Genomic DNA, 27,094 nt, shown 5'->3' on the forward strand with positions numbered 1-27,094 from the left:
AACCATGTTTACATGTTTAAAATTATCACATCACTAGTTCTTGCTAGCTTTTGCCTTTTCTCCTGTAAACACTGCTTTTACCAATAAGCTTAGATAAAATAGAAATACACCACCTTCTTTATCAATAATGTAGCACACGATACATTACTAAGGCTGGCATTTTCTTGATATTCAAGAATTTATGACAAGGAATGGGATCCTGGCATTAAGAATAAAGAGGAAAAAAACAAGTCATCTAATCCCAAAACCAGGTGGAAATTTGGGATGGAAGTACGTGTATTAGCAAACGTTTTTGAAGCCAAAGCAATTTTCATGCAAGTTAAACTTTCTACAGAAGTTAAAAACCGAAGAGATACTGCTGTGATGACAAAACATAAGCGAATGGCCCAAAATGAGGCAAGTCCTTTGGAGTAAATGTTAGGTAGTATTCACATAGAACTGCTTTCTGCAATTAGGAAGGGCTGGAATGGAAAACTCAATGCCGAAGAGAAGTTAAAAGTGTGACCCAAGTGGTCTGAAATTACACTTAACAGCAAATATCAAACCACCCCCACCAACGCCTCCAACTGGAAGCTGTCCCATTTCTCCAGCAGAGGAAGACACGAGGGATTGGCTAGGGGGAAACTGGGAAACGCGTACTACTGAGGAGCCCAGAGTCCTCAACCCGCACCTTCAGCAGGAGTGGCCAAAAAGGAGTTTGAGGAGGCCCCAGGGCTGGAGAAAAATCAGGACGATGATACCACGCCCTTATCCTTCCCACCCTTTCCCCGCATCCTCAGCCCTATAGACCTCCGAAGAAAAGAGCGGTCCTTTGGGGGTCGCGGAGGCTGAGAAGCCGGCGGCCCGAGCGCCCTCTTTACCTGGTCGCAGAGGCGCGGCCAGGCAGGTAGGGTGCGTGAGCGTGTCGGCGACCTGGGCCGCCTTCGCCTTCCCGCCCAGCCCGAGCTGGAATTCCCAGGCTGCCTCTGGGAGCTGCTGCCCGCAGACCACTCGCTTCCACAGAGGCCAGGAGAAAAACGACAGCTAGTTTATCTGGAAAACACTCCCGCCGGCCGTCATTCATAATCCGGCGGACCGGAAAAAGGGAAGTAACGTCACTTCCTACTGTCGCACTGCCAAACGTTTCCCCCGCCCCTACTGTGGGAACCTTTGTTTTTCTGCTTTCGGAGCCGGCCAGTGCGGGGACCGTTTCCGAAGGGACCACCGGGAACAGACGGATCGGCAGGGCGGGGCGGAACGGTGAGTTGTGCTGAGCGACTTTGCTCCCGGCCGCCTCCTGGAGGCTCGAGACCCCCCGCTAGGAGCGAGGTGGGAGAGTAGCTACGTGGGATATTAGTTTCCTCGCTCCTCAAGCGGAATCATCATAACCTACGGGCGGTTGCGTTCCCTAGACTGACTGCTGTCCCCTTTCAGTGAGGACTGTGCTTCCTGCGAGGGAGTTGCGGGCCGGGGCATGCGGACCGAGGATATTTCTAGGTCTAGGGACAAGGGACTTGGAATCCTGCCTCGGACTTTGTCGGAGGGTTTTAGTCACTTCTCTACGTAGCTCCTTCATTGTCTCTCATCTTTTAGCTCCCCTGTCAAGGACCATCCCCCATTCTAGGCCTTCGATGTGTGATGCTTTGATCAAAGGATTGACATTCTTTTTCTAAGTGTTTGCTGTCAGCTTTCAGTCACTTGATTGGTTTGGAATCGGAGCCTTTTCTCCTGCGATTCCAGGTGTCCCTAAGGTATCATTGTTACCCAGAACCAAGAACTCTGGAGGAATGAAAAAGGCAGCATCTTTAAAAGAATGTTTATTGGAAGGTGTTGCAAGAGTTTGCGAAGTCATGAAGAACAAAGTTTTTTAGAGCCATTATGAAATGGCAACAGTAATACTGCACTCTGTGTGCATAAATTCGGTTTCCTTCATCTGGGGCACATGCATATGATCAACTTTAGACTTCTTTTGAGATTGCCAGGTAGGGTGAAAGATGGATCTGGGAGAAAGCACATACTTACATTTATATATGAATGCCCAATTCAGGTTGGAGAAATCACAGAAGCCTTATAAGGTGACATTTACCCAAAAAACCTAGTTCATTCATTGGGTAAATATTTTTGAGCCCTTATTAAGTTTCAAGCACTAGGGAAATACAGTGAACAAAACATGTTCCTGCTCTCATCAAGTTTACAGGCCAGTGGGATTAATGAATTTAAGCAAGCTAGGTGAAAGATTATGAGAGTTCTACAAATAGGAACATTGTACTACAAGTCTCCAGTCATGAAAGAGGTGATTGCTTTGCTTTTGCTTTTTTGATGTTTGGAGTTTTTTTGTGGGGGCAGGGGTGAGTTACTTTTGTGATTTCTGCTGAAGGGACCTTGGAAATGGCTACAGTTGTATAGAAGGAGGGATAAGACCACTATACTTTGATCACTTAGTTCCAGTAATTCTATAGCCATTATTTGTGGTACTTTGCAAAGTAGCAAAGGGATAGGCAAAAGCATAAATATAGACTCTGCCCTTAAAGTACTCAGAGTTTTGTAGGGCACATAACACTTGTGCAAAAAAAAAAAAAAAAAATACTTCAAGGGAGAAAGTTGCACTACCATGAAAAAGCACTATGAGATATCCTTGAAGGGAGAGACTATTAATAGGGTTTGGAATGGAGAGGGGCACAGCAACTGTCAGTCAAATCTTCATGAGAAGTATTTGAACAGGGTCTTGATAGGATGTAGATATATAAAAATAGGTAAAGAGCTTCCCAGACAAAAAATTTAAAAAAACAGAGGTAGGGCCAGCTAGCTATAAGGCAGATCTGGGAATGATGAATGATAATTTTTGTGCCAATTACTGAATCGTCTTAAATGCTAGGCCAAGAAATGTGGACTTTATTTTGAAGGTGGTGGAAAGCCCTAACTTCTCAGCAAGAATTTTTTTTTATTTGAATGAAAAGGAAGAAAACTGGGTTTAAGGAAAATTTGTATGGCAACAAAGTTGAAGTCAAGGAAAATAACGAGGTTATTGCCATAGTTCAAGTAAGCTAATAAAACCTGAATTTCATTAGTAGCAGTGAAAGTGAAAAGTAGGGCAAGTGTGAAAAATATCGCAGAATCCACAGGAAAGGCCTGCTGATTATTTGAATATAAGGAGTAGGGAAAGACTCAGTGAAGGAAAGACTTTGGTCTCAAACCTGACTAAAAGTAAGTTATGTCATTTATTGAAAGAGCAGGACAAGGAACTTTTCAGGAGGATAATCAGAATCTCAATTTTTGTTGTAACTGAATTGGAGACACCTTTAAGGAACCAGATAGACACATACACTAAGCATTTGGAAACACGAGATTCAAATTTAAGAGATTTGGGTCGTACTTGTAATCCTAGCAATTTGGGAAGCCACAACAGTAGGATTGTTTTAGCCCAGGAGTTTGAGACCAGATGAGAGCAACATAGCAAGACCCTGTCTCTACTTAAAAAACAACAAAATTAACTGGGCATGGGTATGGTGGTACATGCCTGTAGTCCTAGCTGCTTGGTAGGCTGAGGCAGAAGGATCGCTTGAGCCCCAGAGTTCGAGGCTGCAGTGAGCCATGATCTCGGTGCACTCTAACCTGGGCAAGACCATGTCTCAAAAAAAAAAAAAAAAGCGAGAGAGAGAGATTGGAGTTGGGGTAAAACATATTAAATCATCTACCCAGAGATGATAGTTGAAAACCTGATGTGTATAAGATTACCAAGAAGAAACTGCTAGCAGAACTAAGAAGATAGCCAAGGACAAACACTTGGACAATACCAAAAGCAACAAGCATCAGAAGACAAACCACAGAAAGAGTAGTCAGAGATAGAAGAGGAAAAACAGAAAAGTTGAGTGTAACAGAACTCAAGGGAGGAGAAAGTTTTATGAAATTGGAAGTAGATAACAAGTATTTACTTGGCCAACATTTACTGTTATTTGCTGTTTTCCAGGAACTCTGCCAGACAGGGATTACAGCAGTAGGCAAGACCAATCCACTGCCTGCCTTCATGGAACTTACATTCTGATGAGAAAGAAAGATTATTTACATAATTAACAGTGTGATTAATATTATAAATAAGTACAGAATGTTTTTGGACTATGTAACAGTAAAACTTCTAGTTTTGTTGAAGGAATGTGCAGGAAAAACAGAAACTTGAGAGGTGACCTAAGATGGAGGTGGGGGTGGCACACTTTCTACTGAAGTACTAAGGTAAGAAAGAGTATACTGGAGGGCTTGAAATAAGTCATATAGCTATAACAGAGAGTGAGAATGGCCTGAGATACTAGGTAACATTTAATGAGTGTGAACTATGTGCCAGGTACTGTTGTAACTGCTTTATATGTATTATCAGATCATGTAGAGCAATGGTCCCCGAACTTTTTGGCACCAGGGACCAGTTTCATTGAAGACATGGTTTCAGGATGATTCAAGTGCATTACATTTACTATGCACTTTATTTCTCTTATTAGTACATTGTAAGATAAAATAATTAGACAACTCACCATAATGTAGAATCAGTGGGAACCTTGAGCTTGCTTTGCTGCAGCTAGACGGTTTCATCTGGGGATGATGGGGGATACAGTGACAGATCATCAGGCATTAGATTCTCATAAGGAGCACACAACCTAGAGCACTCACATGCACAGTTCACATAGGATTCACACTCCTGTGAGAATCTAATTCCACCACTGATCTGACAGGAGGCAGAGCTCAGGTAGAAATGCAAGTGATGGGAGTGGCTGTAAATACAAATGAAGCTTCACTTGCTTGCCTACTGCTCACCTCCTGCTGCATGGCCTGAAGGTTAGGGACCCCTGATGTAGAGAATTAGAGACCTTGTTAAGAATCTTATTCTTGAACCTTTGGATTGTGAGAAGTGAATAAAAGGATTTTAAGCAAGTGAGTGATATGAAAAGGTTTAGAGGATGACAAGAGTGGTTGTGGGAGACTGATTAAGCTATTGCAGCGGGCCAAATAATAGATGATGATAGGTTGGTCTAGAGTGGTAGTAGTAAGAATTGAAAAGGGTGGATAGATTTGAGATATGTTTAAGAGGTTTGGTTATTGAATTGGGGGTGGGAATTAAGGAAGTGGAAAGATATAAAGCTGCTTCTGGGTTACTGGCTTGGGCAATAGGGTAAATATCATTTGAAAAAGGGATTACTAGAGGAAGAACTGGTTAGGAGAAAAGGGAAGAGTGTATGAGTGGCTCTGTTGGAGACACGTTCAATAGGAAGCACCAATGAGATATCCATGTCAAGCTGGCAGTTTGATCTTGGGAGAGAGACACATGGACTGCAGAGATGTATTAGTAAACACTGGCAAAGGACTGTATAGATCAAATTGTCTAGGGTAATAATTCCCAAAATTTAGAGTAGATGGAATTGCCTGGAAGGCTTAACACAGATTTCTAGACCCTACTCCCAGAGTTTTTTCTTCAGTAGGCCTAGGAATGGAGACCAAGAGTTTGCATTTCTAAGTTCTGATGTGATGCCTATGCTGCTGACTCAGAGACACATTTTTGGAAGAAGATGTAGAACAAGGAGAGACCCAGAACCTAGCATTGAGGATCTCATTTTTAATTGGAATAGGAGGAACCTACAAAGATGACTGACAAAGAAGTAGGAGGGAAAATCATATGTATTAGGTTTACTGATTGAGGCCACGAATGACTCATGAGAGCATTTTCATGGAATAGTGGGACAAAGGCCAAATTGCACGAATTGCTGTATAAGGAGAAGGAATGAAGAAAAAGAGTACAAAAGTAGATGATTTCTGAGAAAGTTTTCCTATAAAAGAGAAAAGATAGATGTTTGAATATATTTAAATGTCAATGAGAAGATGCCAGCAGAAAGAAAAGGCTGGAAAAAAAAAAAGATATGGGCAATAATCCATAGGCCAAGGTTCAAGAGGGGACAAGAAGAGATAGGATCCAGATCCAGGTAACATTGCATGGAGAGCCACCTTCTCCTTTTTTATCGGATGTGAAAGAGTTTGAAAGGATGAGTGTAAGTAAGTTTGTAGATGTGCTGGAAGGAAGTTGACTTAATTCCTCTCTGACAGCCTTTCTTCTTTGTGAAGTAGGTGAGGCCATCTACTGAAACACAGAAGCAATTTTAAAAGAAAATGGAGAAAGCATAGCTGATCTTTGCAGAAAATGGGGAAGTGAGTTGACCAGAGAAGGATGAGAGAATTGCCAAGTTGTATTGAATGCCAACCTGAGAATGGTGATTCTGAAGATAGGGTGTATATGTATTCCTCTCAGTTGCACTTAGAGTTTGGGTGCAGGCAGAGAGAGAATGACTAGCAGGGTGGATGTCTATAAAGTAAGGAAACTACAGGGCTTTCGGGTGCCTAGAGTACTGAAAGAGTTATTGAAAGGTTGGACCACAGAATGTGAGCTGGATAGGAAGTAAACGGCATACTGCAATAAATCAAGGATAATACGAGAAAGAGAAAAAAGATCATTGTTTAGTAGTGGGGGTTTTTGTGCTGTATGCATTTGACACAGCTAATTACCAGCATCACCTAAGAATTCACTCTTATCAATACTACTACTACCACTTCCCTAGGTCAGTGAAAGCTTTAAAGTGGTAAATATTAATTTTCTCACATTCCTTTTTTAAAGCAACATCTACTTTTTAAATGAAAGCTACATTTCATATACTAAATTTCTTTTGTATATACATTTTTCTTTCATACACACACATAGGACTTTGTTTTCTAGAACTCTAATCCATAGTAAGAATGATATGGCTCTTTTACAGTCTGTTTTGGCCATGAGTTTAGGAATGAATATACAGGAAAGGAATTGTATGGAAGTAACATGATTTGGTGTAACTCCAGGAAAATATTTTTGTATATATAGATCAACACAGTTACACCAAGTTGCTGACCTCTTTATGACTGCTGTAGAAAGTAAAGTTCTTTCACTATATGGATATTTGCCAGTAAGGAAGGAAAAGTAACAGAAATTAGAGAAGGCAACAGAAAAGTGGGAGTAAAAGTAAGATAGAAAACTAAAATATAAAATATAAACCACATAACCATGAGTGTTTTATTTTAGGCTCAACTACTGTTTTCTGTTTGGTGAGGAAGCAAAAGTCAGGGCAAGAGGGTGCCAATAAGGAGAAAGCAAAAGGGACAAGAAATTGGAGGCTTCTGTAACAAAGAGCAAGTGGAATGGGAACAGAGAAATGAATAAATAAATACCGAAGAAAGATTGACTTGGCACTTTGAAGAGGTCCCTGGGTTAAGGCAGTGGAAGAGATAGAGTAATGGAAGATTGTAGTCAGAAAGGAGAATTGATTGTAATAAAAGAGGTGTATAGTTTTTTTGTGGCAAGTTTCAGATTTCACTGGCTGAAGATAAAGCTCCTTGAGGTTAAAGATCAATTATATAATACACTATTATAATTCTGTATATGAATAGATTTTTTTAAAAATAGAAATAGAAATAAATTTAAAAATTAATATTTTTTTCTCTGTATTTCACCGTGGGGGACCACTGGGCCAGAGGGCCATGTTAGTAATTTAGGGGAGGGGTACAAAGCCTGTTAAGTTTTATAATGGTAAGATTACATAAAAAGAACTGACTCTAAGGTTCCAACTGGAATGTTGGTGTTGATGACTTCTGTCGTCTTATAATCTAGGTGCTGACTCTTGTCACCTAATCTGTAATGTAAACCTCTTACCTGTGATTGTAGAAATACATAGCAATAAATACTTGGCTTTCATTTTTCAGCATACAAATTTCAAGAAATGTTTTTTCTAATATATTACGAGGGTTATTTTAGGTGTCAACCCTTTGGTCAGTACCCAATAAAATAAACTGTTTCATAACAATCGGATAAGTAAACTGCTATTCCCTTTACCTATATGAAATTAGATCAGTAGAAAGATTAGTAAACTGTCATAGGAGTGGAATTTAAAGAAAAAAGACATTAGGTGGCTGTTACCCTTGTAGATGCTGGAGGAATGGCATGTTTACCTTTTCAGTCATGGACATTTTATTAAGGAGCTATTTTTTCCTCAGAACATACGTGGTGACCAGCCCCTTGAGTAAATTTTAAAATAACTTTCCTATACCTATCATTATGTAGAGGTGATGTATGTAATAATATAATTTTAAGAAGTGACAGAGGCTGCTTTTCAATTTTGTTAAATTCTTACAAATACAACAGTTTGAGATAAGGTAACTTTTTCATTGTAGTACTGACCTTTGGATTCCTTTCCATGTGTGATTCAGATAATATTTTAGTACAGTACAGAATTCGACAATAATTTTGTAGTTATCAGGTAGATAACTAATACCTTCCTGGGAACTTTAAAAAAAAAAAAAAAAAAAAACCTAGTGATGTGTATGTATGTTTCTTGTCAGATGCGGAGAGGGGTGAAGAGTGAAGTTGGAGGGGAGGGAACAACAAAATCCATTTTCAGATGTGCTTTCATATGCTAGGATTCAACCTACAGCAAGTTTTAATGGTGTTATAAACCCCTGAAAATGGGAGATAACTGGAATTGCTGATAGTTCTCTAACTATAGCAGTGCAAGTGCGTTGCATTAATATAATATTAACCTCGAGGATAGAAGATTTCAAGCCATAGTATATTGATCAAAGGATTGAACACAAAGAATACATTTTTATTTTGATCATTTCTTGCCTGGAGAGGTTTTTGAAAAAGTGACAACCAGAAGCAGAACCACATGATAGTACTGGTATTAACTAAAAACAAAACTTTTTAGTACTGTGGAATTTCATAAGCCTTTGATGTATATCTTTATCCATCTTGGCTATTTTTTAAGCTCTTTAGGACACAAAGCGTCATAGACTCTGTGTGTGTGTGTGTGTGTGTGTGTTTGTGTGTGTGTGTTTTAAGTAGTTATGATATTATCCCTCAGAAACCTTAATTTTAAAAATAGGTTAATGCATAAGATACCACAATCTAAATGTGATCAAATAAGGTTATCATTAATATGTTTTCTGAGACATTCATGGTTGGGGCAGAGAACTAAAGAGGTGAATTAAAAAAAAAAAAAAAAAAAAGGTTGAGGTAAAAGCGGCAGCAGTGACCCGTGACAGCTAATCACTTAACGCACCCTTTCACCGCTGCCCTCTTGTGATACCCATTACACACACAAACACATGCACACTAAGACTTCCTTTGTGTTATGGAAATCAGGTTTGAGAGAAGAAATTTTGATACAGAGTAAACTTGACCTAAACCCATCAAGTTCTATGTACTGAAACTGCAAAGTATATCTTTTAAAACACAGCTAGGAAGGAGTTCTGTGGCAGGGAGAAGCCTACCTGGATTTAAAACATTACCATCAATATGGATACACAGAAAACTGATACTGCTAGTTGTTTCAGGGGGGCAGGAACTAGATAATGCCTGTCAGGAATAAGAAGGAAATGTACTTTTATTTGTAATAACTTTTTGATAATTTTACATTTTATATCATGTACACAGTATTATCTATTATAAATTTAAAAACAGAAAAGTAAAACTTTGACATAGATAATTGTGCATTGTCGTCTAAATTATGTCCTCTTTTTTTTCCTTCAGGTGTTTGCAATGGCTGCTACTGTGAACTTGGAACTTGATCCCATTTTTTTGAAAGCACTAGGTTTCTTACATTCAAAGAGTAAAGATTCTGCTGAAAAGCTAAAAGCACTGCTTGATGAATCTTTGGCTCGGGGCATTGATTCCAGTTACCGTCCATCTCAAAAGGTACCTGCATGAATAAAAAGCTTGAAGAGAGTTTTATAAGACCTGTAGTAGTACATTGATAACATATAGACCATCTCAATACAATCTCTGCTGAAATAATCTTTCCTTGTGGCACGGAGAAATTATATTTTCTTTTTTTCCTTCAAGTTTTCAGAGAACTGTTACACCACATAGAAAAATCAGCTGGGGGTGTGGGATATTCTGTTCTACTGCTTTATGTGTATATGAATTCACTTGTTTACGACTTACTTTAATTTCCGATTCTTTATGATCAGAATTTTTTTTAAGCTGCTGAATGTAACCACAGATTACTTCTAATTATTCTCTATTGTTTTAAGGATTTAAAAAATCAAGTAAAAGCACAGATTTTTCAACAATATAAATTGAATATGGGTAGAATAATTTAAGAGAAAAGGAGGTATGGATGAACTCTGAGAAGTTTGTAGCTCCTGTCTTGATAATAACAAACCAGGCAATGGCAACTTTATGTGAAAAGAATATATGTTTTGATACCAAACATACCTGTTTTAAATCCCACTTACATCTTATAATTGTGTGATGATAATAGACAATGTATCTTGATGTCCCAGGTACTTTTCTGAGTAGTTTATGTGAATAATTAATTTTAATTATAATAATGATCCTTTAAGATAGATACTGTTTTCTTCATTTTATGTAAGGAAACTGAGGTACACAGCAACTTCATTTCACTTAGTCTGTTAATTGGTAAAATGGGGATGATAAGAACTACTTTGCAGAGTTGTAAAAATTGAAGGAGATACAATAAATGAGTCACCTAGTGTAGTATCTGCCTGGTACATAATAGGCTGTCAGTGAATGACAACTCTTACTATATTCCCTAATACCTACTAAGACATTCTTTCGAATTCTTCTAAGCTGTTGTCCTGAAACTCCAAATCACTCAGGTCTGTGGACCTAGATCCCAAACCGAGAAGGAAAAGATAGAACATGACTAGCTCAAGTCTCACCAGAATCTGAAGCTCAAGTAAACACTGGCATTTTGTCCCCAGCCTTCTTTCAATACTAGGTCTAGTACTCTGAAGCCTTTTTATTGTACTTTGAATAACAGAACCATTGTGACTTCATTTCTTCTATCTATTCTAATTCCAGTAGGTTCAGTGAGTTCAGATCGAGCAAATCAATATGGCTCTACAAAGCATATTGTAGAGCAAATCAATATGGCTCTACAAAGCCAAATTCATTCCACTGTGGGTGTTGGTATTGTCCAGTTAGGAAAACCTATTATTACTAAAGAAAAAAAAAATGTTTTAATGGAGTTCTAAAATAGAAGTTTATCTCTTAAAAAACGTGAAAAATTTGTTGTGATTAAAAAGCATGCTGCCCTTAGGTTTCTAGCTAGACTTTACTTCTCTTGGTCAGTTTTCAGAAACTCTTTTGTTACAGGTTTTTAAAGCCCAGGTCCATTTAATTTTAGCCTTCAGCTGAATATTTTCATCACTAGATTTATGTGAGAAGAGTGATTTATGCCAGTGTTTCTCAAACTTTAGCATGGATAATAATCACCTGGAGGCAGTGGTATGCTTATAAACATTACCAGGTCTCCAAGTGTATTCTAACATGAATATTGGTTGATATTCATTTACATTAATGAGGAAGGCAAATGTGAAATAATGCAGTTAAAACTTAACTCATCTGTCAACAACTAGAACAACTTTTTTGCTGAATAGGTAATAGTTTAATACTGCATGAGTTTGTCCTCAATTTTTTAGTTACACACAATACATGTTTTTTGGTTTTTTGTTGAGACAGGATCTCACTGTGTTACCGAGGCTGGAGTGCAATGGCACAGTCTTGGCTCACAGCGCTCTCTCCCTCCCAGGTTCAAGCAGTCCTCCCACTTCAGCCTCCTGAGTAGCTAAGACTACAGGTGCGTGCCACCATGCTCGGCTAATTTTTTTATATTTTGTGGAGACAGAGTTTTGCCATGTTGCCCAGGCTGGTCTCAAACTCCTGGACTCAAGCAGTCTGCCCACCTTGGCTTCCCAAAGTGCTGGGATTACAGGCATGAGTCACCACACCTGGCCCACCATACACTTTTAAGTTTAATCTGCATTATTAACATTTTCTTCAACACTTGACTAAGTCTACACCAGTGGTCAACAGACTTTATAAAGAGCCAAACAGTAAGAATTCTAGATTTTGTGTGCCAGATGGTCTCCATTGCAACTATTTAATTCTGCCATGGTAATGTGAAAGCAGCCATACATTATACATAAATGAATGGGTGTGGCTGCGTTCTAATATAAACTGTTTATAAAAAACTATTTATAGGCCTCAGTTTTAAGCAGTCAGCATAATAATATATCAAGCCCTGCCACCACTAGATCTGAGGAGCCATTCCTCCTTCCTTTTTCTTCTCTTGCTCCTCAGAGGTAGACACTCTTCTGAAATTGATGTGTATTATCCCCATTTATGCTTTTGTACTTTTACATATTATCACAGTAAAATAGACTGCACTCAGCTGCTTTAGTTTTATTTAGAATGGTGGGGGAGTGCCCTCCTTTCTGGGGAGGGGAAATTCCAAGGAGCTGTTACTATTAGTAACAATAAATAAGTTATCTATATCAGCAAAGCTATAATACATGAATAAGGGATCGAAGTTTTAAACAGAACGGAAAGACAGGCCACAGACTGAGAGAAAATATTTTCATATTGTATCTCTGATAAAGGCCTTGTGCCCAAAATCTATGATGAATTCTTTAAACTCAATAATGAAACAAACACTCATTTTTTTAAATGGGCAAAATATTTTATCAAATAGTTTACCAAAGAAGATATATGTATGCCAAATGAGCACTTGAAAAACTGGTCAGCATCATTAGTTATTGGGAAAATGTAAATTAAATCTAAATGAGATACCACTGCATACCTATTAGAATGTCTACAATTTAAAAAGACTAGCCATACAAATTATTGGTGAGGATGGAAAGGAGCTGGAACTCTCATATATGCTTGGTGGAAATATAAAATGGTCCTGCCACAGAGTTTGGCAGTTTCTTAAGAAATTAAGCATATATTTAATACTTAACATATAACCCACTCCTATTTATTCTAGAAAAGTAAAAACATAGGTATGTACAAATACTTGTACATGAATATTCATAACAGCTTTATTTGTAGTAGTCCCAAACTGCAGACAACCCAAATATCCATCAATAGGTAAATTGATAGATAAATTGTGATATATTCATTCAATGGAGTATTATTCAGCAATAAAAAGGAATGAACTGTTTTTTGTTGTTGTTGTTGCTGTTGTTGTTGTTGAGACAGAGTCTCGCTCTGTCGCCCAGGCTGGAGTGCAGTGGCCGGATCTCAGCTCACTGCAAGCTCCGCCTCCCGGATTTACGCCATTCTCCTGCCTCAGCCTCCCAAGTAGCTGGGACTACAGGCACCCACCACCTCGCCCGGCTAGTTTTTTGTATTTTTTTTTTTGTAGTGACGGGGTTTCACTGTGTTAGCCAGGATGGCCTCGATCTCCTGACCTCGTGATCCGCCCGTCTTGGCCTCCCAAAGTGCTGGGATTACAGGCTTGAGCCACCGCACCCGGCCAGGAATGAACTATTGATACACTTAACAACATGGATGAATCTCAAAATAAATATTCTAAGTAAAAGAAGCCAGACAAAAAAAGAATACATACTCTATGATTCCATTTATATAAATTTCTAGGAAATGCAAACTAATGTAATGTTACAGAAAACAGATAAATGATTGCTTGAGGATGGGAGACATAATTTCTCTAGTGTGTATACCTGTAACAGGGTAATTACAAAGGGCCACAAGGAGATTTGGGGGGATGATGGATCTGTTCATTATGTTGATTGTAGTGATGGTGTCATAGATGTATACATATGTCAAAATTTATCAAATGTTACACTTTAAGTAGGTGTAGTTTGGGCCGGGTGTGGTGGTTCATGTCTGTAATCCCAGCACTTTGGGAGGCCGAGGTGGGTGGATCATTTGTGGCGAGGAGTTTGAGACCAGCGTGGCCAACATGGTGAAACGCCATCTTTACTAAAACTACAAAAGCTAGCTGGGTGTGGTGGTGCACCTGTAGTCCCAGATACTCGGGAGGCTGAAGCAGGAGAATCACTTGAACCCAGGAGGCAGAGGTTGCTGTGAGCCAAGACTGTCCCACAGCACTCCACTCCAGCCTGGGCAACAGAGTGAGACTCCATACCCCCCCAAAAAAATAAATAAATAAAGGTACAATTTGTATATCAATTATTTCTCAATAAAGCTATTTATCTATTTAAGAAAGGAATATTACATTGGTTATAATGAGATGTCTTAGTTTTAAATGAAAATTGTTTAGATTAATGATCTATTTTTTATGATGATCAGTCTGAATATTTAATTACTGGTACCTTTTTTCATCTTTTAGGATGTGGAGCCACCCAAAATTTCAAGCACAAAAAACATTTCCATTAAGCAAGAGCCCAAAATATCATCCAGTCTTCCTTCTGGTAATAATAATGGCAAGGTCCTCACAACTGAAAAGGTAAAGAAAGAAGCCGAAAAGAGACCTGCTGATAAAGTAAGATTTTATTTTAATCTTGTTAAAAGAAAAAAGGTAAATTAGTTGTTCCATAAGCAGAAAGGAACAATGGTTTATGTCTATTTCTTTTATATAATAATGAGTATAGGTATATAATAATCATCACTCAGTGAATATGTATTGATAGCTATAGATTTTGACTTTCAAAAATGAGTAAAATTTACAAATTTTAAAGTTAAATGGTTAAAAGCTATTGTCAATAAATATTTGAACCCTAGGGAGTATAGTAATTTTGAGTATAAACTTTTATCTATGCCTCAGAGGTCCTAGATGGTACAGTTGTTAAGAAGAAAAGATAGATACACTTTGGGAGGCCAAGGCAAGTAGATTGCTTGAGCTCAGGAGTTTAAGATCAGCCTGAGCAACATGGTGAAATCCCATCTCTACAAAAAATACAAAAATCATCTGGGCATGGTGGCAATTACCTCTAGTCCCAACTATTTGTGGGCGGGTAGGGGGTGGAAGAATTGCTTGAGTCCAGAAGGCAAAGATTGCAGTGAGCGGAGATCATGCCACTGCACTCCAGCCTGGGTGGCAGAGTGAGGCGCTGTCTCAAGTAAAAAAGAAAGCAAGCAAGAAAGAAAAGATAGGAGAGTATAGATGTAAATGACTAAACATAAACTTTATAGAATGGTATGCACCTGAGCAGGGCCACAGATGATTCTTGGATTGTCTATTTTTAGATGATTTCTACATATAGTAATTAAGATTTTAGTTAGAAAAAAATACATTTGAACGATATCTTCAGTAACCTTTGCCCTCAAGATGGAGTATATTATCCTGTATGTTTTCATACTTTTGCTAAATAGTGGCTATTCATAAACTGCGTTAGATTATTTCTCTGCTTTTAGATCTACATAAATGAGGCTGGGCGTGGTGGCTCATGCCTGTAATCCCAGCACTTTGGGAGTTTGAGGCAGGAGGATCACTTGAGGTCAGCAGGTCGGGAGTTGGCCAGCCTGGCCAACATGGCAAAACACCATCTCTACTTAAAATACAAAAATTAGCCAGGTGTAGTGGCGCACACCTGTAGTTCCAGCAGATCGGGAGACTGAGACATGAGAATCACTTGAACCCAGGAGGCGGAGGTTACAGTGAGCAGAGTTTGTGCCCCTGCACTCCAGCCTGGGCAACACAACAAGACTCTGTCTCAAAAAAAAAAAAAAAAAAATTATGTAAATGGTATCATACTGTGTGTGTGTATATCCTTTGGTAACTTTTTCTCCACTCCACTATGTGCTTTTGAAATGTATCTATGTTGATGCATGTAGATCTAGATTTCTTTTAACTACTACATAATACTTACTCTGTGAATTAACCAGCTTATCATTCCCCTACTGATGCACAGTTAGATATTTCTCCTTTGTTTCTATTACAATGGAGTTGAAGTGAGCTACTTTATACAAATGTCATGTTAATAGTTTCTATAGGATGTATACCTATAAGTGAATGTAATAGGATATGACATCTTCAACATTGCTAGGCATTGCCAAATTGTTATCAAAAGTAGATGTATTAAATTTACACTGTCATCAACAAAGTACAAGAATTCCAAATTCCATGTCTTATCAGACTTTTTGATTTTTGCCAAATCTAATGGATATATTGATAATATTTATATCTTAAAGAAGGGAATCCGAATTTGCTTTGAAGCAAATATGTGTTAAGTCTGTACAGTAGATACTAGTCTAAGTAAATCCATCGAACTTCCAGAAATCTTTAATAGATAGAAGAGTACAAAGAGAAATACAAATCTTTGTTAAACTATTCTGATTTATTTATTTCTGTCTTGCTGGTTTCATTTAATGTACCGATAAATTCGTTATAATTCTTCTACAGATCGTTAATGTGCACATATGTCCCAAACTATGTGAATATATCTGTAAAATGGACTTGATCATTGCCTATTGTCCTTTTTATTCATCTTTCAGTGACTTAAAGTTTATTCTACCACATCACTTTATCATTTTCTGATGCCTGCTTTTTATAGATGAAATCAGACATCACTGAAGGAGTTGATATTCCAAAGAAACCTAGATTGGAGAAACCAGAAACACAGTCCTCTCCCATTACTGTCCAAACTAGCAAGGATTTAGCTATGGCTGACCTTTCCAGTTTTGAGGAGACCAGTGCTGATGATTTTGCCATGGAGATGGGATTGGCCTGCGTTGTTTGTAGGTAAGTTGTCCCTTGTCACAGATTATTTTGTTACTTTATGAAGAACACAGGACCCCTTTCCACTCCTCAACCCCCAAAATCAGAACAATTGTGCATTTTCTATTTTGTTTTTACGATTTGGAACTGGGGTGGAGATAAGTAGATGTCTTATGAACTGCCCATATAACAATTTAACATATTGAAAATTGTCAAATATTTTGTCTTTCCCAACTATGGCTTTTAAATCCGTTATGTTGTAACATTTTCTGCATTTTTGGGTTCCAGAGGGAAAGTGATTATTATATTATGATATATATGCCTATGATAATCTAAGGCTATGGTGACTGCTTTTTGTGCTGTTGGAATTTATACTTTTTTATACACATATGCCTTCATTCTATTAATCTGATCAGACATTCATTGAGCACCCTATGTGTGTGCAGTAACGTGCTAAGGACTGTGAATAGTTAGGTCCAGTTCTCACCTTTAGGTAACTCATATTAATGAAGAACAACAACAACATATAGCTAACTAATATAAGGGAATTTAATAGAGATACAAAATGTTATGAGACTGTTGGAAGACTAATCAGAGTCTACTACCTTCTGAGAGAAAGACAAAAATTATGATGAGAAATGACAAGGAGAAAATAGCCAAATTTAATCATGGCATTCCATGTATTTATTAATGGTTGACCATAAGCTTTAAAAGCTTATGCTTTTGTGCATGCTATGTGTTGGAGTTTGTTATTTTGATCTTTGGGTTTCTGGGATTTTTTTTCTTTTTAATATACCAAACTTTACTAGAACAACCCTGAAATAACATTTTTTTTTTTTTTTTTTTTTTGAGACAGAGTCTTACTCTGTCACCAAGGCTGGAGTGCAGTGGTGTGATCTTGGCTCACTGCAGCTTCCATCTCCGGGGTTCAAACCATTCTCCTGCCTCAGCCTCCCGAGTAGTGGGGATTATAGGTGTGCACCACCATGCGCATCTAATTTTTGTATTTTTAGTAGAGGCAGGATTTCGCCATGTCTGCCAGGCTGGTCTTGAACTCCTGACCTCAAATGATCCGCCTGCCTTGGCCTCCCAAAGTACTGGGATTACAGGCATGAGCCAGTACACCCGGCCCCTGAAATAACTTTAAATTATTGCATTAAAAAAGTAGTGTAATGTTTAATGGTGTGTTTTCTTAGGCAAATGATGGTGGCATCTGGCAATCAATTAGTAGAATGTCAGGAGTGCCATAATCTCTACCACCGAGATTGCCATAAACCCCAGGTGACAGACAAGGAAGCGAATGACCCTCGCCTGGTGTGGTACTGTGCCCGATGTACCAGACAAATGAAAAGAATGGTAGGAATCGTATTTTTATTTATTTTAAACAGTCTGTCAATGTTTCTGTTGGTATGTGCTTTCAAAACAAAGATTTGAATATTTAAGATATTGAAAAAATAAATAATATAAGCTGATTATTTAAATGTTTATATGTATAGTATATATATGTGATTAATATTTCTATGGCTAAAAACCAGACCACATTATGTGCATTTTTCTCTGTTTAGTTTTATCTACTTCTAATATAGATAAACAAACAAGATTGGTGACACACAAATTATGAATATTCCTTACTAGTCTGTCAATGTATTTATAAACATTTTAATATACCATGCAGCACTGAGAATTGGTGAGATACAAAGCGCCACTCTTTGTTGAGGTCTGGTAAGGAAATATAGAAAATTCCTGAGTGAGCTTAAACCACCAAATGAATAAGATGTGTACAGAGGCGATATTTATATGTGCATATCCGTCTTTCCAGCTGCATTTCTCTATTGCTTAGTCTTTCCTTCTCATTATCCTCAAGTGACCATTACCTCATTCTTCCAACATACTTTCTCTTTTTACTGTTCACTAACATACCTGCCTTTAATATCATAGTGAAATACATTTTCATTTGTTATATTGGATAGTTTTCTAACTTTTATTCACTTATAAAATAGATAAATGATAAATGAATTTCATAATTTTTCTTTTAAAGAAAACAAGAAATTGCCATAATGTCTTATTCGCTACCTCTCCCTCACACTTCCATCTCTCTTCCCCTGCCTTAAATGAGTGATTCTCAATTGCAGAGTTCTCATGTCTGTTAATCAAATGAATTTCTACATAAATTTGTCTAACCAATATATCTTTAAAGGTCAGAAGTACTTAGTTAAAAGTAAAAATTTGAGATACCATTTTACTTTTTAATCAGTTAAATCAGAAATAGGAAGTGTTTTTATTCCTATGAAATAAAAAGTAGTAAATGAAAAGTGTGGATATCAATAGTGTATATTTCTTACTTGTAACAGAAAATTTCTGTGACAAGTTACAATCTGTTCTGCTCAGTTTGATTTTTATTTAATTTATTATTTAAACTAGCCCTCCAGGATCTAAAGTGAAATTATTATAGATGAGCAATGCATTCCAGAGCATTGATAAGAAACCACTAAGAATTGGAAATTGTCAAAAGAACAAATTGTGACAATAATCTGTCTTTCTTTAGTATGTACTCAACTGTTTCATTATTATTATCACTTTAGCTCCCTTAATATCTAAAGTAAGCACTATTCTTCCCCCAAGTTTTTTCTCCTCCATTTTTTGGGGATTTATTTTATGTCAAATCTATGTTTATGGTTCTAACCCTCTTCCTGGGTAAGCTTCTATAGCTAACTAGATATGTCTATAGATACTTTAAGTTCAATATATTTAAAAATAAAAGTTGTTCTATTATCCAGTTTTTTTTTTCTGCAATTGCCTGAATTAGAAAACATCTTTGATGCCTCTCTTAATTCATATCCCTTTGTTTACCAGATTTGTTAATTCTCCCTCTTATATGTCTCTGAAATCTATTCATTTCTCTTTTATTACCCTGTTCCACAAATGCATTACTTGTCTATTGCAATAACCACTTAAGAAATCTCCTTGCTTCCCATCAATCCACTTTGATTACTGTCATTAGAATTCTTCTAAAATATTTATCTGCTTATATATGCCCAGTGGCTCTCAATTACTTATATTATGAGGTTATACTCATTAGGATGCATATATGGACCTTCTCTTTTTGACCCGACTCTACCTTACAGCCCCTTCTCTCACTGCTTCACCATACACATTCATACACTCTGGCCACTCTGACACAGACGAAGTGTGTAATTACCTGAATATGTGGAGAACTTTCGTGTTCTGCTTCTCAGCTTCTTCATCTGGGATACTGTTTATTCTTTTATCTGCTTTGCAAATAATACCTAATTTATCAGTAAGATCATGTAATTCATTGGCATAGCACTTAAATGGAGCTCAAGACTGACACATTCTACATTCTGTTGTTCTTAAGTTAAATAAAATGAAGCAAATATAATTTTTTTTTTTTTTGAGACAGGGTCTCACTCTGGTGTCTAGGCTGGAGTGCAGTAGCGTGACCATGGCTCGCTGCAGCCTCGACCTCCCAGGCTCAAGCAATCCTCCCGCCTCAGTCTTCCAAGTATCTGGGACTACAGGCATGTGCCACCAGGCCTAGCTAATTTTCTTTATTTTTTGTAGAGATGTAGTCTCCCAAAGTTCTGGGATTATAGGCATGAGCCACCATGTCAGGCTAAATGCAGATTAGTACCAGAAATCAACAGTGAATCTGGTCTGTGTGTCCAAAAGTCAAAGTACTAAATGGGGAGTCATGGCTAATATTAAAACATGACTAGAATACACCAAGAGTAAATGTGGGGAAATACCAAAAGACATGATCTGAAGTGAGCCTAAAGATCAGAATCCAGGAAATGTAAGGTTTAATGAGATAATTTTGAAACAGTGGGGATTCTAAATTGAGTCATTCTAACTATAATTGCTTTGAGTGAGATTCTCATATGTGCATTGGTTGGTGTTCCAAGGTATCTCAAAGATATTATAAATAGCACCTGATATCCCCTTTCTCTTCGCACAGATTCCTCAAACTGGGGCAAGTTCTGCAGTACACATTGTTGTAGGAAGACCTAGTTAAGAATGTTATGATCGTGCATGGCAGGGTCCAAGGTTATTCTTCAGTTCTATAATTTTCTCTCTACCCAGTAGTGGGTTTTTCCCCAGCTTCAGGTGAGAGACTCATATCACTTTTGCAGTGGTTCTCAATCTAAGGTAGTAATACACTCCTGTTTCACAGCATTTAGAAATATATGGGGTTTTTAGTGCTGCCATTTTGGCAGTTAGTGCCTTAGTGGAGAATTTTATACATTTTGCAGTGTTTGAAGCAGTCACTCAATGAAACTTTTAGTTCCTTTATTGAACAAAACTGAATCAGTAATTATATCCTAGTTCCCTAAACTGGTATTACCAGTGAAGGACAAAGGATTTTTTACTCAGTTTCTAAGATGGCTGGATAAAACAGGGAAGGCAGAAGATCCAAACATGATCTCAGGCAGAAGTACTTCCTGGGGCTTCATCATAATTAGTCTTTATCTGTTAAAACATACAAGTTAGGTGGGTCCTCAGAGTCTAACCTCAGGAGTGCTAGATGTGGGTGGAATGCAGTATTAAGATCAAAAGCCATGGATTTGGAGCCATATGTTTCTGTTTTACTGTGAGGGATGCATTCTCGTAACATGGTTTTGCAATAAAGGATAAGATGGCTGTCCTTTCCTGCTAGTACCAGTAATCAACAGTGAATTACTTTGAACATTCTTAATATTCTTGATCTGATTTTTGGTTTATAAGTGGTATTGAAGGTAGGTGTACTTTGATGTGGAAGGTATGTGTATAAAAAGTGATACGAATTGAGATTTAAGGACCAAAACTATATAGTATGGCAAACGGTAGCACAGAATTACACAAGAAGACCCAAACAAGAGCAAAATAGGCCAAGTTCTGGTTTCCAGAAATGGTGACAGATTGTTAATAAATTGTCTAGTACAGTACTATATAGACTTATGAAGATTAGCAAAGACTATGGAATGGCTGGTGGGAAGCATCTTTCCCCGTTCAGTATGCATGGATTTTTCTGGATTCAGTTTGATTATCCTTTTTAAATAATAATGATGAATAAACAGTAACTTTTTTTTAGCACTCAGCATATTCCAGATACTGTGCTAAACTCTTACATAATCATAATTCATCCTCATAACCCACCTTTGAAACAAATGCTGTTACCATTTTACAGATGAAGAGCATGAGGCTTTTAGAGATTCACATGTTTTGCCTGAGATAATGTACCTAGAAAAATAGTTGCTGGGTTTTTTTCTGTTGTTTTTTGAGATGGAATTTCGCTCTCGTTCTGCAGGCTAGAGTGCAATGGTGTGATCTCAGCTCACTGCAACCTCCACTTAATGGGTTCAAGCCATTCTCCTGCCTCAGCCTCCCAAGTAGCTGGGATTACAGGTGCTCACCACCATGTCCGGCTAATTTTTATATTTTTAGTAGAGACAGGGTTTCACCATGTGGGCCAGGCTGGTGTCAAACTCCTGACCTCAAATGAACCACCCGCCTCAGCCTCCCAAAGTGCTGGGATTACAGGCGTGAGCCATTGCACCCGGCCAGTTGCTGGGTTTTAATCCTAGCTCTGTTTGACTCCGAAAATTACTCTTAATATTACTGCACATAACCATTTATAGACAGTTACAATTATCTACCTAGAAAACACTAAAAAATAAACTCAAAAATGATTAGAGTTTATAGGAAAATTTAGTAAAGTGCCTAGTTATAAAATAAAGGAAAAAATCAATTATTGGTCAAAATATAACTGAAGATGCTTATAAAGTAATAGTGGGTGAAAATTCTTTGATAACATAGAAATTTGTATTTATGAACTTTCTCTAAAGATTTAGCGTGCCTAGTTTTGCAATGTGGAAAAACCTCAAAAAGTTTCATCATTTATCAATAGTTTTTTTTCTCCCTATTCTTCATGTAAAACCTTATAAATGATCTGAGCTGTGTTTTAATTTGCCCTCAGCAAATGAGGGACTTATGCCTAGACCCCAAGAAGAAAACTCCTACATATTTGACCAACCCCAATGAGAAATAAATGTACTTCATCATGAGTAAAGCTAATGCTTACATATAGTTTGTGATTTTTCTTTTTAAAAAACAATTTTGTCTTGTTAAAATGTTATTTAACCCTATTCTGTATTATTTCTAAAGCTTAATATTATCTTTACTGTTTAGAAACTAACACAATCTGTAAAACCATTAATATGATGATAAAAATAATTTGTCAAAGAGCATATATATTCATTATCATCACAGTACTTTTTTAAATGTTCAACTGTATTTAATTTCAATGATGAGTCCTGTGAGAGATTATTATCTTTTTGTATGTTCAGTTAAGAGTTTGTATGTGATTTAATCCACTGATTTTTGCAGGCTCAAAAAACTCAGAAACCACCACAGAAACCAGCCCCTGCAGTTGTTTCTGTAACTCCAGCTGTCAAAGATCCATTGGTTAAGAAACCAGAAACTAAACTGAAACAAGAGACAACTTTTCTAGCATTTAAGAGAACAGAAGTCAAGGTATAGTAGATTCTATTTTTATCTAAGATTGTATCTTAAAGTTTAGTTAACTAAACAATAGTTGCTTGATAAAAAATTTAATGAGAAACTTTATATACTAAATGGCTATATTTTAGAAATTAAGAGTTTACTACTATTATATTAGGTAGAAAGGGAACATTTATATCATTAATTAATCTCTAACTCTGCTGTTTTTCTTTTTATCACAAATAGGAGCAGTCTATGATCATTCCAAAATGATATTCTTTACCATTCTCATCTGGTTCAATACTTATCTCCAATCAGAAATCTGGTTTAAATTCAGGCTAGGTGCCATGACTCATGCCTGTAGTCCCAGCACTTTGGGAGGCCAAGGCGGGTGGATCACCTGAGGTCAGGAGTTCGAGACCAGCCTGGCCAACATGGTAAAACCTCGTGTCTACTAAAAATACAAAAATTAGCAAGGCGTGATGGTGGGCACCTGTAATTCCCAGGCATGGTGGCGGGTGCATGTAATCAGCTACTTGGGAGGCTGAGGCAGAAGAATTGCTTGAACCCCTGAAGCAGGAGTTGCAGTGAGCTGAGATAGTGCCATTGCACTCCAGCCTGGGTGACAAGAGCGAAACTCTGACTCAAAAAAAAAAAAAAGAAATCTGGTTTAAATTCAAAATACCTCTGCCCTTAGTAGCAACAGTTTTGCCCCCCACACTACTTGAGCAGAGTGGTCTTGTAATTTTTTTTTCTCCCTTCTTACTGGCTATTGAAGGATTTTTCTTGCTTTGTCTTGTTTTGTTTCTTTATAATAAACTTTCAGTCCCTTATACCAAGGGACCACATTGTCTAGAGAGAGTATCACCTTTCTCATTCCTAAGGTTGCATCCTTGAAATCATACTACATTATTCTTATTATCTTGGCATTTTTATATCATGAAAAAATAATTTTCTAATCTAATTTTATAACAAAAAGAAGACTTCTACTGAGGTACACATTCCAATGTTAAGCATAGCACTAAACATGTAAGAAAAAAATATTAGCCTCAAATTCTCAAAGATTGACCTGAGAAAACTCTAAAGTTATTACCTTATCTAAGTGACTGTAAATAGTAAGCTTAATACCCTTGATATGATGAAAAAGATTATGAATATAAAGTACTTTTAAAAACTTATTGATAATTATATTTGGAGGTTATTTTTCATTTTAATTTGCCCGGGAAGATTTGCTATCCAAGGCATATCCATTATTGATTTGTCATATAGGAACTTGGTGAATTGGAATAGAAGTAAGAATGACCAGTTTATTGAAAGTAATTAGAGTTGCTGTATTCTGCACATAATCACTTTTTAGGAGATTTTTAGACTAATCTGTTACTACTAAAGTTTATTTTCAGAAAATTCAACATGAAATCATTTTATGGCAAACAAATTAAAGCCTTTGCTGTTATATTTGTTTTGATAAAGAGGTTTTGTGTTTTTTAATAAAAAATTCACTTTTTATAAAAGTGAACAAATTTATACCACAAAAAAATTGTTCCCATTCACATATAAAAAGCAAATGTCTTTTCTAACTTGCCCATCTAGCAAATAGGCAAAAAAATATTTATAGTTAAAAACTTGAGAAATTTGTTTTCTATGCTGAAATAGTAAGAAATCACTTGGTCTCCATTATTTGTATTATATTACTCTTATGTGTCCTGATAGTATTATAAACCATCTATCATCCTGTTGAAAAGCAATACTAAGCAACAGCAAGCCATTAAAATGAAATGCCAGACACATAGAACTTGCTTTCTTGCTTGTACTTCCTAAGTGTTGGTCTTGTAATTACTAAAGATGGGTTTTCCTTTGTGAAGTTTGTTGAAAGATCATTTAACCATATGGCAGACAGTTTTATCTTTAATAGCAAGAAAAGGAAAAAAAAAAAGTTAGGTGTTTCATAACTGAAAAGTAAATGTTTACTTCTTGACTAACTTTTTCTCTCATTGCTGGTATATATTCCTCTAGGAATGTATGGTTTATGTAGTTTTTCTTCTCTGGATAACTTCGTAAGATAATTAATATATTACTGTAAGAAAACATCCTATCAATTTTCAGAGTATGTGGACAAATACCTGGATTCTTTCTCTTATAAAACGAAGATCTCAGAACTCTATTTTTGTTACTTTTCACATTGATTAAAAATGTATGCATGCAGACAATATTGAAGGCTACCTTGATTTCAAGAGCTCAAAATGTTTTGTCAACTATTTCAGAGCAAAGTTCTAAATTATAACTGGATATATTTTAGGTATAACTACCATTTTTTAAGTAGGATATTATTTTGTAAAATTTTATCTCTTATCTATATATGAACTTAACACTTTTGTGAATCTTCTTAAGAGTGTAAAGGTAGAAAAGGTGTGAATAAGAAGTTCAATTCAAAATTAATTTGAACTACGTACATTTGTGCCTAATGTGAAAGTGAAAAAATATATTCTTGTGTGAACAAGAGCAATATGTGTTTATATAGTGGCATTGGTATCATTGTGAGCTTCTGATTAGCCAGGGAAGTTAATCAGAAAAGTTGAAGGGTTATACCTTTATGAAATATATCAGAGAGTGAGATCAGTCCTACCGAAAATGTCACTGTGCAGCCTAATGAGGCAATTGATAAAATCCTTATTAAAGGAGCAGGAGACTTTTGTATGATAGTTTAACTGGAATCATGGGCAAATTGTGAAACTAAAATCATGAGACCTTTTTAATACATCATGCAAGTTGTACACTTCCAAGTAATTAACTTTGCATATATTTTGTACTCCTGTAACTGTTGCTCAAAATTTAGGAGAACATTTTTTTAAATGGGTTTAGAATCTATACAGCTGTCTTCTTTCTCTCACACAGTCACTCAGTAAATAAACATTGACTGAATCTCTTCATCTTGGATATGTTCTCCTGAATATTCTGGGTATGGGCATTTTTGCCCCTTAAGGGTGAATTAAATTTTTGAAATGATCCCTAGTTATTTGGAGCAAAGTCTAAAATAATTAGATGTTTAATTAAGCTAGATAATACTTTGTTGGGTAAAAAGTATATTAAAGCACTAAATCTGGTTTTCAGATATAGCTTAGAATTGAATCTAAAAGCAATTCTCAAGAGGGAATTTCATATATTTTCTTTTGGGATCATTAGAACAAGAATATGGTATCAGAAATTTTCTGTTTTGGAAATGATAATATCCGCTAGATACAGATAAGTTTTGTTCTGTGTGGTTTTTCCGATCTGCTTCATAAGAACCTAATTTGGTGGTGTGATTTAAATTTCCCAATTCATAACTTAGATATAAAAAGTCTAATGAGTTTTTGTATATTCAAGGATGTTTATATAGGTATTGATTATACTTGGCTCTAATGTAATATTTACCTTATTTTTTTAGACATCCACAGTTATTTCAGGAAATTCTTCTAGTGCCAGCGTTTCCTCGTCAGTAACTAGTGGCTTAACTGGATGGGCAGCTTTTGCAGCCAAAACTTCCTCTGCTGGTCCCTCAACGGCAAAATTGAGTTCAACAACACAAAACAGTACTGGGAAACCTGCTACCTCATCAGCTAACCAGAAACCTGTGGGTTTGACTGGTCTGGCAACATCATCCAAAGGTGGAATAGGTTCCAAAATAGGTTCCAATAACAGCACTACGCCCACTGTACCATTAAAACCACCTCCACCTCTAACCTTGGGTAAAACTGGCCTTAGTCGCTCAGTTAGTTGTGACAATGTCAGCAAAGTAGGTCTTCCTAGTCCAAGTAGTTTAGTTCCAGGAAACAGCAGCCAACTAAGTGGGAATGGAAATACTGGAACATCAGGACCTAGTGGAAGTACTACTAGCAAAACTACTTCAGAATCCAGCAGCTCTCCCTCAGCATCCCTTAAAGGTCCAACTTCACAAGAATCACAGCTCAATGCTATGAAGCGATTACAGATGGTCAAGAAGAAAGCTGCCCAAAAGAAACTCAAGAAGTAATGTGGCCAAGTAGGTTTTTATATCATATTAGCCTAAAGATGAAAGGCTTATTATTAAGATATCTGTAATATACTGTAATTTAATAAAAGTCTTCATAATCAAA

At 36.8% G+C, this 27,094-nt stretch overlaps 2 protein-coding genes across 8 annotated transcripts in view; one reads left to right on the top strand and one right to left on the bottom strand.

The window, feature by feature from the left end:
• The window catches only part of GSTCD (glutathione S-transferase C-terminal domain containing), a 67,248-nt gene extending 66,154 nt beyond the window's left edge, over positions 1 to 1,094 (bottom strand). Inside the window, exon 1 of the mRNA XM_031664371.1 lies at positions 861 to 1,094. The gene's annotated coding sequence lies outside the window, so the exon portion shown is untranslated. The remainder of the gene's footprint in view (positions 1 to 860) is intronic.
• A 13-nt stretch (positions 1,095 to 1,107) lies between these two features.
• INTS12 (integrator complex subunit 12) lies at positions 1,108 to 27,094 on the top strand. Of its 7 annotated transcripts, none has more exons than XM_009207310.4 (8): positions 1,122 to 1,239; positions 3,947 to 4,206; positions 9,566 to 9,730; positions 14,157 to 14,309; positions 16,321 to 16,508; positions 17,681 to 17,840; positions 22,869 to 23,015; positions 26,407 to 27,094. In XM_009207310.4, exons 3-8 carry the CDS (start codon positions 9,575 to 9,577, stop codon positions 26,989 to 26,991), a joined length of 1,389 nt encoding a protein of 462 aa, XP_009205574.1. In that variant the 5' UTR covers positions 1,122 to 1,239; positions 3,947 to 4,206; positions 9,566 to 9,574; the 3' UTR covers positions 26,992 to 27,094. The 7 variants fall into 7 exon arrangements, with proteins under 7 accessions (XP_009205577.1, XP_003899100.1, XP_009205574.1 ...); XM_017958923.3 differs by lacking the exon at positions 1,122 to 1,239 and adding an exon at positions 1,249 to 1,961; XM_009207313.4 differs by lacking the exon at positions 3,947 to 4,206 and having other exon boundaries at positions 1,108 to 1,239; positions 14,157 to 14,273.

This window comes from Papio anubis, chromosome 3 (genome assembly GCF_008728515.1).
Source record: "Papio anubis isolate 15944 chromosome 3, Panubis1.0, whole genome shotgun sequence".
In the NCBI taxonomy this organism is placed as follows: domain Eukaryota; kingdom Metazoa; phylum Chordata; class Mammalia; order Primates; family Cercopithecidae; genus Papio; species Papio anubis.